The sequence below is a fragment of the Argopecten irradians genome, chromosome 15, assembly GCF_041381155.1.
Source record: "Argopecten irradians isolate NY chromosome 15, Ai_NY, whole genome shotgun sequence".
NCBI classification, from domain to species: Eukaryota; Metazoa; Mollusca; class Bivalvia; order Pectinida; family Pectinidae; genus Argopecten; species Argopecten irradians.
The window spans coordinates 29528372-29545213 of record NC_091148.1 but is presented as its reverse complement, the minus strand read 5'-3'; the positions used below and the strand labels follow the sequence as shown (position 1 = coordinate 29545213).

At 40.4% G+C, this 16842-nt stretch overlaps 2 protein-coding genes across 2 annotated transcripts; one reads left to right on the top strand and one right to left on the bottom strand.

Annotated features, from left to right (window-relative positions):
* Nucleotides 1-399: 399 nt before the first annotated feature.
* Nucleotides 400-3291, bottom strand: LOC138309758 (uncharacterized). The gene is made up of 2 exons (XM_069250971.1): nucleotides 3062-3291; nucleotides 400-1888 (listed from the first exon to the last, which is right to left on the bottom strand). Exons 1-2 carry the CDS (start codon nucleotides 3284-3286, stop codon nucleotides 1598-1600), a joined length of 516 nt encoding a protein of 171 aa, XP_069107072.1. The 5' UTR covers nucleotides 3287-3291; the 3' UTR covers nucleotides 400-1597.
* Nucleotides 3292-14562: 11271 nt separating this feature from the next.
* Nucleotides 14563-15177, top strand: LOC138308758 (leucine-rich repeat and coiled-coil domain-containing protein PF3D7_0703800-like). Its single transcript, XM_069249781.1, has one exon. The coding sequence runs from the start codon at nucleotides 14563-14565 to the stop codon at nucleotides 15175-15177; it is 615 nt and encodes a 204-aa protein (XP_069105882.1).
* The last annotated feature ends 1665 nt before the right edge of the window (nucleotides 15178-16842 follow it).

Genomic DNA, 16842 nt, shown 5'->3' with positions numbered 1-16842 from the left:
ATCTCTATTCATTAAATCCAATTTTAACAGCAAACAGTAAAAGTGGACTGTGACAGTTTTTCACGTCTCAATATCGAGGAGTGCTACTGCATCTAGGCCCAGTTTTATGTTAGACGAACCTAGTTGAAATAAAGTTTAAAGGGAATAACATGATAAAAGGAACTTCAGAATAAGATTAGAATTCATGAGGGAATAACCATGAAGATAGATACTTTACCACAGTTGCTGAAAACTGTCTTAGGCTTGTAGCCGACACTGGCTTCCTCCAGCAGACAGCCGAAACATCCTTTCCAAATCCTGGCATATAGTCGAGCTGGTCATGGACCGTCCACTACTTGCAAGGAAGAAGTTTTTCGCTTTGATGGCTGGTCGCCAGCGAAGGAATTTCTCCCAGGAACAGGCATAACTCATCCGATGCCACGATGAGGGCATCCCCATACATGGATGAAGTTTTGTGGCTCTTCACCTTCAAAATGAACATATTTGCAATAACAAGAACATAATAGATTATTTCATAGATGTAAATTTATACTTTATTAAGGTGCCTCAGAGAACAACGGATTACCATGCAGTGTTTCCATCGTCCATTATACTCGACAATACGTTCACTACTTTTCCTATCGTGAGTACGTCTGTGAGGAATGCTCTGGGTTCTGTCCCCTGGCCGAGACAGACCAAAGTCTATAAAAGTGGTAGTTTCTGCTCCTGCTTAGCGTTCAGCGTACAGGGATAGGGACGACTGGTTCGCCCGTTGTCAGTATAATGTGACCGGGTTGAGTGTGTTGCTTTGTGTCTTCAGTTGCATGCTTCAGTGATATAGCACTTTAAAAAGGGCAACAGTTCCACTATACAAGAAGACACAACATGAATATACCGCAGTCTCCCAAAACACGCACCTCCCACAGCATACACGCAACACATCTCATACATGGGAGGCCGTCCTTACATGACCATAGCTGTTTATAGGACGTTAATTAATCAAACAAACAATCAAAAATTGTTGAATTGGAAAATGAACATAGACTTAAAATGTATGTACCACTTTTCATAACAGATTGAACAATACATTTCAATTAATCAGAAACTCCTTGTTACGTTCATGCTGTATTACACCTTTTAGAAAAAATACACTGGTAAAAAAATGCAGCTGGTTTTACATAAAGAAAAAACACAAATCTGAAGGATGTTTATCCCTATCGTATATGTTGCTCTCCTAAAATGTCACCATGGTGCAGCAATATATTAAGAAAGTATAAGGAATAAATAACGGACCAACCACGCAGATTTCCGAATAAAGCCTTTTGTATTACTGTTCATTTCACTAAATATGGTTAGCAATGACATAACTTATTTAATATATCGTAGAGAAAGGTGGTGTTGACCTATTTTATGGTAATGGTGGAAAGTAGCAGTTTTGGAAATATCTCTATTCATTAAATCCAATTTTAACAGCAAACAGTAAAAGTGGACTGTGACAGTTTTTCACGTCTCAATATCGAGGAGTGCTACTGCATCTAGGCCCAGTTTTATGTTAGACGAACCTAGTTGAAATAAAGTTTAAAGGGAATAACATGATAAAAGGAACTTCAGAATAAGATTAGAATTCATGAGGGAATAACCATGAAGATAGATACTTTACCACAGTTGCTGAAAACTGTCTTAGGCTTGTAGCCGACACTGGCTTCCTCCAGCAGACAAGCCGAAACATCCTTTCCAAATCCTGGCATATAGTCGAGCTGGTCATGGACCGTCCACTACTTGCAAGGAAGAAGTTTTTCGCTTTGATGGCTGGTCGCCAGCGAAGGAATTTCTCCAGGAACAGGCATAACTCATCCGATGCCACGATGAGGGCATCCCCATACATGGATGAAGTTTTGTGGCTCTTCACCTTCAAAATGAACATATTTGCAATAACAAGAACATAATAGATTATTTCATAGATGTAAATTTATACTTTATTAAGGTGCCTCAGAGAACAACGGATTACCATGCAGTGTTTCCATCGTCCATTATACTCGACAATACGTTCACTACTTTTCCTATCGTGAGTACGTCTGTGAGGAATGCTCTGGGTTCTGTCCCCTGGCCGAGACAGACCAAAGTCTATAAAAGTGGTAGTTTCTGCTCCTGCTTAGCGTTCAGCGTACAGGGATAGGGACGACTGGTTCGCCCGTTGTCAGTATAATGTGACCGGGTTGAGTGTGTTGCTTTGTGTCTTCAGTTGCATGCTTCAGTGATATAGCACTTTAAAAAGGGCAACAGTTCCACTATACAAGAAGACACAACATGAATATACCGCAGTCTCCCAAAACACGCACCTCCCACAGCATACACGCAACACATCTCATACATGGGAGGCCGTCCTTACATGACCATAGCTGTTTATAGGACGTTAATTAATCAAACAAACAATCAAAAATTGTTGAATTGGAAAATGAACATAGACTTAAAATGTATGTACCACTTTTCATAACAGATTGAACAATACATTTCAATTAATCAGAAACTCCTTGTTACGTTCATGCTGTATTACACCTTTTAGAAAAAATACACTGGTAAAAAAATGCAGTTGGTTTTACATAAAGAAAAAACGCAAATCTGAAGGATGTTTATCCCTATCGTATATGTTGCTCTCCTAAAATGTCACCATGGTGCAGCAATATATTAAGAAAGTATAAGGAATAAATAACGGACCAACCACGCAGATTTCCGAATAAAGCCTTTTGTATTACTGTTCATTTCACTAAATATGGTTAGCAATGACATAACTTATTTAATCTATCGTAGAGAAAGGTGGTGTTGACCTATTTTATGGTAATGGTGGAAAGTAGCAGTTTTGGAAATATCTCTATTCATTAAATCCAATTTGAACAGCAAACAGTAAAAGTGGACTGTGACAGTTTTTCACGTCTCAATATCGAGGAGTGCTACTGCATCTAGGCCCAGTTTTATGTTAGACGAACCTAGTTGAAATAAAGTTTAAAGGGAATAACATGATAAAAGGAACTTCAGAATAAGATTAGAATTCATGAGGGAATAACCATGAAGATAGATACTTTACCACAGTTGCTGAAAACTGTCTTAGGCTTGTAGCCGACACTGGCTTCCTCCAGCAGACCAGCCGAAACATCCTTTCCAAATCCTGGCATATAGTCGAGCTGGTCATGGACCGTCCACTACTTGCAAGGAAGAAGTTTTTCGCTTTGCTGGCTGGTCGCCAGCGAAGGAATTTCTCCAGGAACAGGCATAACTCATCCGATGCCACGATGAGGGCATCCCCATACATGGATGAAGTTTTCTGGCTCTTCACCTTCAAAATGAACATATTTGCAATAACAAGAACATAATAGATTATTTCATAGATGTAAATTTATACTTTATTAAGGTGCCTCAGAGAACAACGGATTACCATGCAGTGTTTCCATCGTCCATTATACTCGACAATACGTTCACTACTTTTCCTATCGTGAGTACGTCTGTGAGGAATGCTCTGGGTTCTGTCCCCTGGCCGAGACAGACCAAAGTCTATAAAAGTGGTAGTTTCTGCTCCTGCTTAGCGTTCAGCGTACAGGGATAGGGACGACTGGTTCGCCCGTTGTCAGTATAATGTGACCGGGTTGAGTGTGTTGCTTTGTGTCTTCAGTTGCATGCTTCAGTGATATAGCACTTTAAAAAGGGCAACAGTTCCACTATACAAGAAGACACAACATGAATATACCGCAGTCTCCCAAAACACGCACCTCCCACAGCATACACGCAACACATCTCATACATGGGAGGCCGTCCTTACATGACCATAGCTGTTTATAGGACGTTAATTAATCAAACAAACAATCAAAAATTGTTGAATTGGAAAATGAACATAGACTTAAAATGTATGTACCACTTTTCATAACAGATTGAACAATACATTTCAATTAATCAGAAACTCCTTGTTACGTTCATGCTGTATTACACCTTTTAGAAACAAGAGATCCCAGAGGGATCTTGGCGCCCACCAAAGAAAGATCTATGTCTGACAATGGAAAGAGGGATCTTTTCCCTCCCTGCTTTTCAAACTTTTTCAAACACATGACATATAAAATTTGAGACAGATCGCTATAGTACTTCCTAAGAAATAGTGGTAACAAACTTCAACAATGAAATCTAAGATGGCGGCCGGTTGGCCATCTTGTTTACCGATCAGTCCCGAAAGGCATTATGCATCAGTCCTAAAAGGTAGTATGCACAACTAGGGTAGAAGGGGAACCTACGCATAAAATTTGAGAAAGATCCCTTCAGTACTTTCTGAGAAATAGCGGTAACAAACTTTAACAATAAAAATTCAATATGGCCGTCGGTCGGCCATCTTGTTTACCGATCGGTCCCAATTAACAATATGCACAACTAGGGTCCTTGGGGAACCTTCATATAAAATTTGTAAACGATACCTTCAGTACTTTTTAAGAAATAAGTACTGAAGGTATCGTTAACAAACTTTAACTATCAAAATCCAAGTCATCTTGTTGACCGATCGGTTCCAAAATGCAATATGCACAACTAGGGCCCTAGGGAAACCTATATATGAAATTTGAGAAAGATTCCGAAGCCCGGGAAGGGTGCTACTGATGCCAATAACTATCGTCCTATCTCACTGACGAGCTGCATTTGTAAAACTCTAGAACGTATGATAAATACTAGATTAGTTTGGTTCCTGGAATCAAACAATATTTTTAAGTCCTTTGCAAAGCGGCTTTAGAAACCGCAGGGGAACGGTAGACCATTTAGTTAGACTGGAAACATTTATACGAGAAGCCTTTGCCAAGAAAGAACATCTTGTGGCCGTATTCTTTGACCTTGAAAAGGCATACGACACAACTTGGCAATATGGAATCATGAACGATCTTCACGATATCGGCATACGTGGTAATTTGCCAAAGTTTATATCAAATTTTATATCTGACAGGCATTTCAAAGTTCGAACGGGTTCAACTTATTCAGAAACAGAAACACAGGAGATGGGCGTCCCTCAGGGTGGTATCTTGTCCGTCACACTTTTTGGACTAAAAATTAACAGCATAACCAAATGTCTTGGCCAATCTACGGAAGGGTCTCTATTTGTGGATGATTTCTTGATCTGTTACAGATCAAAAAACATGCACACTATAGAACGGCAACTACAACAATGTTTAGGCAAATTACAAAATTGGGCTGACGAAAATGGCTTAAGATTTTCAAGATCAAAAACTGTCTGTATGCACTTCTGTCAAAAACGAAAACCACACAATGATCCTGACCTCACACTCAATGGAATTAAAATTCCAGTAGTTGAACAAACTAAATTTCTTGGACTAATATTTGATTCGAAACTGTCCTTTGTTCCACACATAAAACATCTGAAGGATAAGTGCTCGAAGGCGCTGAACATTCTACGTGTTCTGTCCCATTCAGATTGGGGTGCAGACCGTGAAATGCTTCTGCGTATCTACCGTGCACTTATTAGATCAAAACTTGACTACGGCTCGATTGTCTATGGATCAGCTCGCAGCTCCTATCTACAGATGCTTGACCCTATCCAGAATCAGGGACTGCGTCTGGCACTTGGAGCTTTTCGAACAACACCTGTGAAGAGTCTCCATGTGGAAGCTAATGAGCCATCTCTAGACGATCGACGTAAGAAATTATCCTTACAGTAAGCTGCTCAACTGAAATCCAATCCCAAAAACCCCGCATTCGATCTTGTATTTAATCCACAACACCAGGACATATTCGGACAAAATCAAAAGCTCATACCAACATTTGGCATAAGAATTTCAAAGTTTTTGCAGTATCTAAATATAAATTTCGACACCATTGACGAGTACACCATATCGGATGTACCACCATGGCTCATTCAAACACCGGATATCAGTTTATCTTTGCATGAGAGGGCAAAGTCCAGTGCATTACCCGAAGAACATAAATCCTCCTTTCGGGAGTGCATCAGGACTTTCCCTGATCATGTTAAGATCTACACTGACGGCTCAAAAGATGGTGATAAAGTTGCGGCAGCATGCTGTACATCTAATCACTGTTCCTCTATCCGACTTCCAGATGTTGCCTCCATTTTCTCTGCGGAAGCTTGTGCTATCTGTCTGGCTCTTGACCACATCGAAGAACACCGCATCGAAAAGGCAATCATCTGTTCAGACTCTCTTTCGGTTCTTCAGGCTTTGAAATCAAGAAACCCTAGAAATACTCTAATCCAAAATCTTTTAATCCGAACCTTTCGATTATCTTCTAAAACTCAAATTACTTATCTCTGGATTCCCAGTCATGTGGGTATAAAGGGGAATGAACAGGCTGATAAAGCAGCTAAGACTGCTCTTCGCCTAGCACAAACAGATTTGAAACTACCATACACCGACATCAAACCTTCAATTCAGTCAGCCATCAAACACCATTGGCAACAAAGGTGGTCTACCGAAACAAACAATAAACTGTTTAAAATTCAACCTACACTTAATCCTAAACTGTCCAGTCGGAGAGGCCGCAGAGAGGAAGTTGTTCTCTCTCGGCTCCGAACTGGACACACATATTTTACACATTCCTATCTATTGAGAGGGGAGGATCCTCCCATATGCCATGCATGTGATTCTCCTCTCACAGTGGAACATATTTTAGTGCACTGTATTGATTTTAAGCACATACGAGATAAGTACTACGATGTCTCATACATGAACACTTTGTTTCATGCCGTGAGACATAATCGTATTTTTAATTATCTCAAAGAAATCGGTATTTTAAACAAAATATAAACGTTTTCTCATCATATCAACTCAACATTTCATCGTTTCATCAACTTTGTGCATAAGTTTTCTCATGTGTTTTAGCCAAAACTATTTTATCCAATGCAAACCTTTTTTTTTATCAAATAAACGTTTACAATCTGTGTTTTAGTCCTTACCTGCCTTTTCTTACCCTGATCTTTTATCCTGATATTAATGCATGACTTGTAGTTTGGCCCTAAATGACCTTAGTTGTCGATGGGCCGTAAAACTTAAACAAACAAACAAACAAAGAGAAAGATCCCTTCAGTACTTTTTTAGTAATAGCGGTAACAAACTTTAACTGTCAAAATCCAAGATGGCCACCTGTCGGCCATCTTGTTGACCGATCGGTCCCAAAATGCAATATGCACAAACAAGGGTCCTAGGGGAACCTACATATGAAATTTGAGAAAGATCCCTTCAGCACTTTTTGAGAAATAGCGGTAACAAACTTTAACTATCAAAATCCAAGATGGCCACCTGTCGGCCATCTTGTTGACCGATCGGTCCCAAAATGCAATATGCACAACTAGAGTCCTAGGGGAACCTACATATGAAATTTGAGAAAGATCCCTTCAGCACTTTTTGAGAAATAGCGGTAACAAACTTTAACTATCAAAATCCAAGATGGCCGCCTGTCGGCCATCTTGTTGACCGATCGGTCCCAAAATGCAATATGCACAACTAGAGTCCTAGGGAAACCTACATATGAAATTTGAGAAAGATCCCTTCAGCACTTTCTGAGAATTAGCGGTAACAAGAATTGTTAACGGACGGACGGACGGACGGAAGGACGGACGGACCACCATCTGATGATGGTGGGCTAAAAATACACTGGTAAAAAATGCAGTTGGTTTTACATAAAGAAAAAACACAAATCTGAAGGATGTTTATCCCTATCGTATATGTTGCTCTCCTAAAATGTCACCATGGTGCAGCAATATATTAAGAAAGTATGAGGAATAGATAACGGACCAACCACGCAGATTTCCGAATAAAGCCTTTTGTATTACTGTTCATTTCACTAAATATGGTTAGCAACGACATTACTTATTTAATCTATCGTAGAGAAAGGTGGCGTTGACCTATATTATGATAATGGTGGAAAGTAGCAGTTTTCGAAATATCTCTATTCATTAAATCCAATTTTAACAGCAAACGGTAAAAGTGGACTGTGACAGTTTTTCACGTCTCAATATCGAGGAGTGCTACTGCATCTAGGCCCAGTTTTATGTTAGACGAGCCTAGTTGAAATAAAGTTTAAAGGGAATAACACAATAAAAGGAACTTCAGAATAATATTAGAATCATTGAGGGAATATCCATGAAGATAGATACTTTACCACAGTTGCTGAAAACTGTCTTAGGCACGACACTGGCTTCCTCCAGATCAAAACTTGACTACGGCTCGATTGTCTATGGATCGGCTCGCAGCTCCTATCTACAGATGCTTGACCCTATCCAGAATCAGGGACTGCGTCTGGCACTTGGAGCTTTTCGAACAACACCTGTGAAGAGTCTCCATGTGGAAGCTAATGAGCCATCTCTAGACGATCGACGAAAGAAATTATCCTTACAGTATGCTGCCCAACTGAAATCCAATCCCAAAAACCCCGCATTCGATCTTGTATTTAATCCACAACACCAGGACATATTCAGACAAAATCAAAAGCTCATACCAACATTTGGCATCAGAATTTCAAAGCTTTTGCAGGAACTAAATATAAATTTCGACGCCATTGACGAGTACACCATATCGGATGTACCACCATGGCTCATTCAAACACCTGATATCAATTTATCTTTGCATGAGAGGGCAAAGTCCAGTGCATTACCCGAAGAACATAAATCCTCCTTTCGGGAGTGCATCAGTGCTTTCCCTGATCATGTTAAGATCTACACTGACGGCTCAAAAGATGGTGATAAAGTTGCGGCAGCATGCTGTACATCTAATCACTGTTCCTCTATCCGACTTCCAGATGTTGCCTCCATTTTCTCTGCGGAATCTTGTGCAATCGGTCTGGCTCTTGACCACATCGAAGAACACCGCATTGAAAAGGCAATCATCTGTTCAGACTCTCTTTCGGTTCTGCAGGCTTTGAAATCAAGATGTCCTAGAAATACTCTAATCCAAAATCTTTTAATCCGAACATTTCGATTTAGGAAGGCTCTGGGTTCTGTCCCCTGGCCGAGACACACCAAAGTCTATAAAAGTGGTAGTTTCTGCTCCTGCTTAGCGTTCAGCATACAGGGAGTGGGACGACTGGTTCGCCCGTTGTCAGTATAATGTGACCGGGTGGGGTGTGTTGCTTGGTGTCTTCGGCGGCATGCTTCAGTGATATAGCACTATAAAAAGGGCAACAGTTCCACTATACAAGAAGACACAACACAAACATACCGCAGTCTCCCAGTACACTCACCTCGCACAACATACACGCAACACACTGCATACATGGGAGGCCGTCCTTACATGACCATAGCTGTTAATAGGACGTTAATAAATCAAACAAACAAACAAATTATCCTCTAAAACTCAAATTACTTATCTCTGGATTCCCAGTCACGTGGGTATAAAAGGGAATGAACAGGCTGATAAAGCAGCTAAGACTGCTCTTCGACTAGCACAAACAGATTTGAAACTACCATACACCGACATCAAACCTTCAATTCAGTCAGCCATCAAACACCATTGGCAACAAAGGTGGTCTACCGAAACAAACAATAAACTGTTTAAAATTCAACCTACACTTAATCCTAAACTGTCCAGTCTGAGAGACCGCAGAGAGGAAGTTGTTCTCTCTCGGCTCCGAACTGGACACACATATTTTACACATTCCTATCTATTGAGAGGGGAGGATCCTCCCACATGCCATGCATGTGATTCTCCTCTCACAGTGGAGCATATTTTAGTGCACTGTATTGATTTTAAGCACATACGAGATAAGCACTACGATGTCTCCGACATGTACACTTTGTTTCATGCCGTGAGACATAATCGTATTTTTAATTATCTCAAAGAAATCGGTATTTTAGATAAAATATGAACGTTTTTCTCATCATATCATCGTACCAGCTCAACATTTCATCGTTACATCAACATTTTGCATGAGTTTTCTCGTGTGTTTTAGCCAAAACTATTTTATCCCAAATAAAACCACATTTTTAGCTCACCTGGCCCGAAGGGCCGGTGAGCTTATGCCATGGCGCGGCGTCCGTCGTCCGTCGTCCGTCCGTCCGTCCGTCCGTCCGTCTGTCTGTCCGTCAACATTTCCTTTAAATCGCTACTAGTCATAGAGTTCTGCATGGATTGTGACCAAATTTGGCCACAAACATCCTTGGGGGAAGGGGAACAGAACTTGTATAAATTTTGGCTCTGAGCCCCTGGGGGCAGGAGGGGCGGGGCCCAATTGGGGAAATAAAGGTAAATCCTATAAATCGCTACAAGTCATAGAGTTCTGCATGGATTGTAACCAAATTTGGCCACAAGCATCCTTGGGGGAAGGGGAACAGAACTTGTATAAATTTTGGCTCTGAGCCCCCGGGGGCAGGAGGGGCGGGGCCCAATAGGGGAAATAAAGGTAAATCCTATAAATCGCTACTTGTCCTAGAGTTCTGCATGGATTGTGACCAAATTTGGCCACAAACATCCTTAGGAGAAGGGGAACAGAACTTGTATAAATTTTGGCTCTGACCCCCTGGGGGCAGGAGGGGCGGGGCCCAATATAGGAAATAAAGGTAAATCCTATAAATCGCTACTAGTCATAGAGTTCTTCATGGATTGTAACCAAATTTGGCCACAAACATTCTTTGGGGAAGGGGAACAGAACTTGTATAAATTTTGGCTCTGACCCCCCGGGGGCAGGAGGGGCGGGGCCCAATAGGGGAAATAAAGGTAAATCCTATAAATCACTATTTGTCCTAGAGTTCTGCATGGATTGTAACCAAATTTGGCCACAAACATCCTTGGGGGAAGGGGAACAGAACTTGTATAAATTTTGGCTCTGAGCCCCTGGGGGCAGGAGGGGCGGAGCCCAATAGGGGAAATAAAGGTAAATCCTATAAATCACTACTAGTCATAGAGTTCTGCATGGATTGTAACCAAATTTGACCACAAACATTCTTTGGGGAAGAGGAACAGAACCTGTATAAATTTTGACTCTGACCCCACGGGGGCAGGAGGGGCGGGGCCCAATATGGGAAATAAAGGTAAATCCTATAAATCGCTACTTGTCCTAGAGTTCTGCATGGATTGTGACCAAATTTGGCCACAAACATCCTTTGGAGAAGGGGAACAGAACTTGTATAAATTTTGGCTCTGACCCCCCGGGGGCAGGAGGGGCGGGGCCCAATAGGGGAAATAAAGGTAAATCCTATAAATCGCTACTAGTCATAGAGTTCTGCATGGATTGTAACCAAATTTGGCCACAAACATTCTTTGGGGAAGGGGAACAGAACTTGTATAAATTTTGGCTCTGACCCCCCGGGGGCAGGAGGGGCGGGGCCCAATAGGGGAAATAAAGGTAAATCCTATAAATCGCTACTTGTCCTAGAGTTCTGCATGGATTGTGACCAAATTTGGCCACAAACATCCTTGGGAGAAGGGGAACAGAACTTGTATAAATTTTGGCTCTGACCCCCTGGGGGTAGGAGGGGCGGGGCCCAATAGGGGAAATAAAGGTAAATCCTATAAATCGCTACTAGTCATAGAGTTCTGCATGGATTATAACCAAATTTGGCCACAAACATCCTTGGGGGAAGGGGAACAGAGCTTGTATAAATTTTGGCTCTGACCCCCAGGGGGCAGGAATGGTGGGGCCCAATAGGGGAATTAGAGGTAAATATTCAAATTTCTTCAGAAAATAAACAATGAACCTGTATCCAGAATATTACTTGGCATTACAAACCAGGTGAGCGATACAGGCCCTCTGGGCCTCTTGTTTATCAAATAAACGTATACAATCTGTGTTTTAATCCTTACTTGCCTTTTCTTACCCTGATCTTTTATCCTGATATTAATGCATGAATTGTAGTTTGGCCCTAAATGACCTTAGCTGTCGATGGGCCGTAAAACTCAAACAAACAAACAAACAAACAAACTTCCTCCAGCCGACCAGCCGAAACATCCTTTCCAAATCCTGGCAAATAGTCGAGCTGGTCATGGACCGTCCACTACTTGTAAGGAAGAAGTTTTTCGCTTCGCTAGCTGGTCGCCAGCAAAGGAAATTCTCTAGTAACAGGCACAATTCATCCGATGCCACGAGGTGGGCATCCCCATACGTGGATGAAGTTTTGTGGCTCTTCACCTTCAAAATGAACATATTTGCAATAACAAGAACATAATAGATTATTTCATAGATGTAAACTTATACTTTATCAAGGTGCCTCAGAGAACAACGGATTACCATGCAGTGTTTCCATCGTCCATTATATTCGATGATACATTCACTATTCCTATCGTGAGTACATCGTGCTGACATCGTTGTGCGATCAAACAATAAAACGATTGGCTTTAACAGTTTTATACCGAGCTCTTTTTCCAAGACATATTTTCCAATTCGGATTTAAACGTGAACACAAGGAACAGTGATGCCATTCTTTGAAAGATTACTTCCTCGTTATAAAAACGATACGATGAGGAATACTAAGGTCACGCTATGGCACAGTAATACGCAAGTTGATTGAATGACTTCTTCATCAGTTGATTTAAATCCTTCACAATGTTTGTTTGTTTGATTTTTACGGCCCATCGACAACTAAGGTCATTTAGGGCCAAACTACAAGTCAAGCATTATTATCAGGGTAAAAGTAAAGGTTTGCATGGGATAAAATAGTTTTGGCTAAAACACACGAGAAAACTCGTGCAAAATGTTGATGAAACGATGAAATGTTGAGTTGATACGATGATATGATGAGAAAAACGTTCATATTTTATCTAAAATACCAATTTCTTTGAGATAATTAAAAATACGATTATGTCTCACGGCATGAAACAAAGTGTATATGTCGGAGACATCGTAGTGCTCATCTCGTATGTGCTTAAAATCAATACAGTGCACTAAAATATGCTCCACTGTGAGAGGAGAATCACATGCATGGCATGTGGGAGGATCCTCCCCTCTCAATAGATAGGAATGGGTAAAATATGTGTGTCCAGTTCGGAGCCGAGAGAGAACAACTTCCTCTCTGCGGTCTCTCCGACTGGACAGTTTAGGATTAAGTGTAGGTTGAATTTTAAACAGTTTATTGTTTGTTTCGGTAGACCACCTTTGTTGCCAATGGTGTTTGATGGCTGAGTGAATTGAAGGTTTGATATCGGTGTATGGTAGTTTCAAATCTGTTTGTGCTAGGCGTTATGCTGTTAATTTTTAAGCCAAAAAGTGTGACAGACAGGATACCACCCTGAGGGACACCCATCTCCTGTTTTTGTGTTTCTGAATAAGTTGAACCCGTTCGAACTTTGAAATGCCTGTCAGATAAAAAATTTGAAATAAACTTTGGCAAATTACCACGTATACCGATATCATGAAGATCGTTCATGATTCCATATTGCCAAGTTGTGTCGTATGCCTTTTCAAGGTCAAAGAATACGGCCACAAGATGTTCTTTCTTGGCAAATGCTTCTCGTATAAATGTTTCTAGTCTAACTAAGTGGTCTATTTTACCCATTCCTATCTATTGAGAGGGGAGGATCCTCCCACATGCCATGCATGTGATTCTCTTCTCACAGTGGAGCATATTTTAGTGCACTGTATTGATTTTAAGCACATACGAGATAAGCACTACGATGTCTCCGACATGTACACTTTGTTTCATGCCGTGAGACATAATCGTATTTTTAATTATCTCAAAGAAATCGGTATTTTAGATAAAATATGAACGTTTTTCTCATCATATCATCGTATCAACTCAACATTTCATCGTTTCATCAACATTTTGCACGAGTTTTCTCGTGTGTTTTAGCCAAAACTATTTTATCCCATGCAAACCTTTTTTTATCAAATACACGTTTACAAGGTGTTTTAATCCTTACTTGGTTTTTTTACCCTGATCTTTTATCCTGGTAATAATGCATGACTTGTAGTTTGGCCCTAAATGACCTTAGTTGTCGATGGGCCGTAAAACTCAAACAAACAAACGAAATGCATTGGATCGACACGAGGGACCACTACCTACAAGGTTTCCGTTGGAGGAAAGTGACCCACGCCAGTTGAAGAGGACAATAGCAGAGGTGTCCCCAATTCCTACAAAGGAACTGGTCCTCCTAAAGAAGTCCAGATTCCAGGACTAATCATGCAGAATTGTTCTTAAATGAATTCAGTGTTTAGATAAAATCTGAACTATGTGTTGAACAGAGATATCAAATGATGATAACAATTATGAGAAAAGACTAGTTATTTCATAATTATCAGAATGCTGATAATGTGATAAGGGTATTTAGTATGCATTTCTGTTGATAGAAATTATGATATGGTGATGATGAAAGACATAGTGTCATCATGATATAGCGAGGATAAATGACATGGTGATGATGAATGACAAGGTGGTGATGAATGACAAGGTGATGATGAATGACAAGGTGGTGATGAATGACAAGGTGGTGATGAATGACAAGGTGGTGATGAATGACAAGGTGATGATGAATGACAAGGTGATGGTGAATGACAAGGTGGTGATGAATGACAAGGTGGATGATGAAGTGATGGTGAATGAACAAGGTGATGATGAATGACAAGGTGATGATGAATGACAATGTGATGATGAATGACAAGGTGGTGATGAATGACAATGTGATGATGATGAATGACAATGTGATGATGAATGACAAGGTGGTGATGAATGACAAGGTGATGATGAATGACAATGTGATGATGAATGACAATGTGATGATGAATGACAATGTGATGATGAATGACAAGGTGATGATGAATGACAATGTGATGATGAATGACAATGTGATGATGAATGACAAGGTGGTGATGAATGACAATGTGATGATGAATGACAATGTGATGATGAATGACAATGTGATGATGAATGACAATGTGATGATGAATGACAAGGTGGTGATGAATGACAATGTGATGATGAATGACAAGGTGGTGATGAATGACAAGGTGATGATGAATGACAAGGTGATGATGAATGACAAGGTGGTGATGAATGACAAGGTGATGATGAATGACAAGGTGATGATGAATGACAAGGTGATGATGAATGACAAGGTGGTGATGAATGACAAGGTGGTGATGAATGACAAGGTGGTGATGAATGACAAGGTGATGGTGAATGACAAGGTGGTGATGAATGACAAGGTGGTGATGAATGACTTGGTGTGTCATCATGACATACTGAGGATGAATGACGTGGTGAGGATGAGGATCATGATATGATCAGATTCACAAGATATGAATCATGATAGGATGATATGATGATGCTGAGGATGATATAATAATGAAGATATGAAGAGTATTATGTGATGTGGATAAGGATGATATCATAGTTTGACTGTGTGTAATGATAGATTTAAAAATGTATCTGCAAAAAAAATGCTTCTGAAGATTAAATTATTGTGGGTTTTTTTTGGGTGTTTTTTTTGGACAATAAATGAACTTTTATTCCTAGCTGCTAGCTTCAGATTACCTGGTTCATGATAAATGCCTTGACCATTTGAATGAAGTACATTTCAAAAAGAGGAACCTAAATAAACAGACGAAATGATAATGGTGGACAAAAATTAAAATAAGAGTCTCTAAATAAAAAACTGTATATAAATATATAACATCAAATTTGATGCAAGTATGTGAGGTAAATATCCTGTGTAGGTTCCTGTTGTTGAAGGAAATTCCGCACTGATCTTCCAGATACAGCAACTGGGGATAACTCTTCGGACTCCTCGTCCCAGTCGCCCATGTCTCCACAATGTAAAATTGCGATAAGCACTGTGCCTCATGGCCTTATTATTGTCCTCCACACGGATCCTGTGCCTTCCCAACATGTCCCTATGATATGTGTTCCCAATGGCTAGCACTTGTGGGTCTAATATCAACGCCTCCATTTGCTGTTGATAAAAAGTCATTTTATATATTAGCTAGTTCAACTAGCTATAAATACATAATGTCAAACTCTACATTATTTGGGTTTTGTTTTTGTCATGGATGATATAATATCTGTGGACCAATGTTGGTATACCTGAACCAGATTGCCTCATCATAATGAGATTGCCTCATCCCTCACATAATTAACAAAATTAACATAGGTAATATCATTTCATGTTGCTATTCATAATATATCTGGGTTTGTAAATTACACTCAGCAAAATAAGTTAAGGGTCACAACTTTGGGGTAATAAAAATTAATAAAATATATAAAGGGAATATATCTACTTGATATAACTTTTTCAAGCGTTCATTTGACCATGATTTACACGTGAGTAAAAAGGTGAAGGTCAGGCCACGTAGGCAGTACACTCGGCCGAGTACAGGTACCCCGATATACAGTTTGGTAGCCGAATGGGACAGTGATTGTGACATGTGGGTAAATCATTGGAATTGCAGTTTTTGCATTTTTTGAACACTAAACGTTATTCAAAGTGATATTAACACCAAATGCCTCAAAGACGTCACTTGAGTGAACAAGATTCAGGTACTGCTATAGGTATGCTCCAGTCTGGAATGACTCGACGAATTGTTGCTCAAAATTTCAATGTGAGTCAAAGTGTCATCGGGAGATTGTGGCAACGCTTCCAGGCAACTGGTTCGGTACGTCAGCGACCCAGAAGTGGAAGACCACGATGTACGACAGCCCGTGAGGACCGTACCATTGTCCTACAAGCAAAACGTAATCGGTTTTCGTCTGGTGTTGAGCTGAATACAGACCTGCGCAACCACCAGGGACTGCGTATTTCCTCTCAAACCTACAGAAATCGTCTCCACGAAGCTAACCTTCGGGCTCGTCGGCCAGCTGTGAGGCCCATTTTGACCGCGAGACACAGAGCAGCAAGACTTGATTTTTACACAAACCATGTTCACTGGCAACTAATACTGTTCACCGACGAG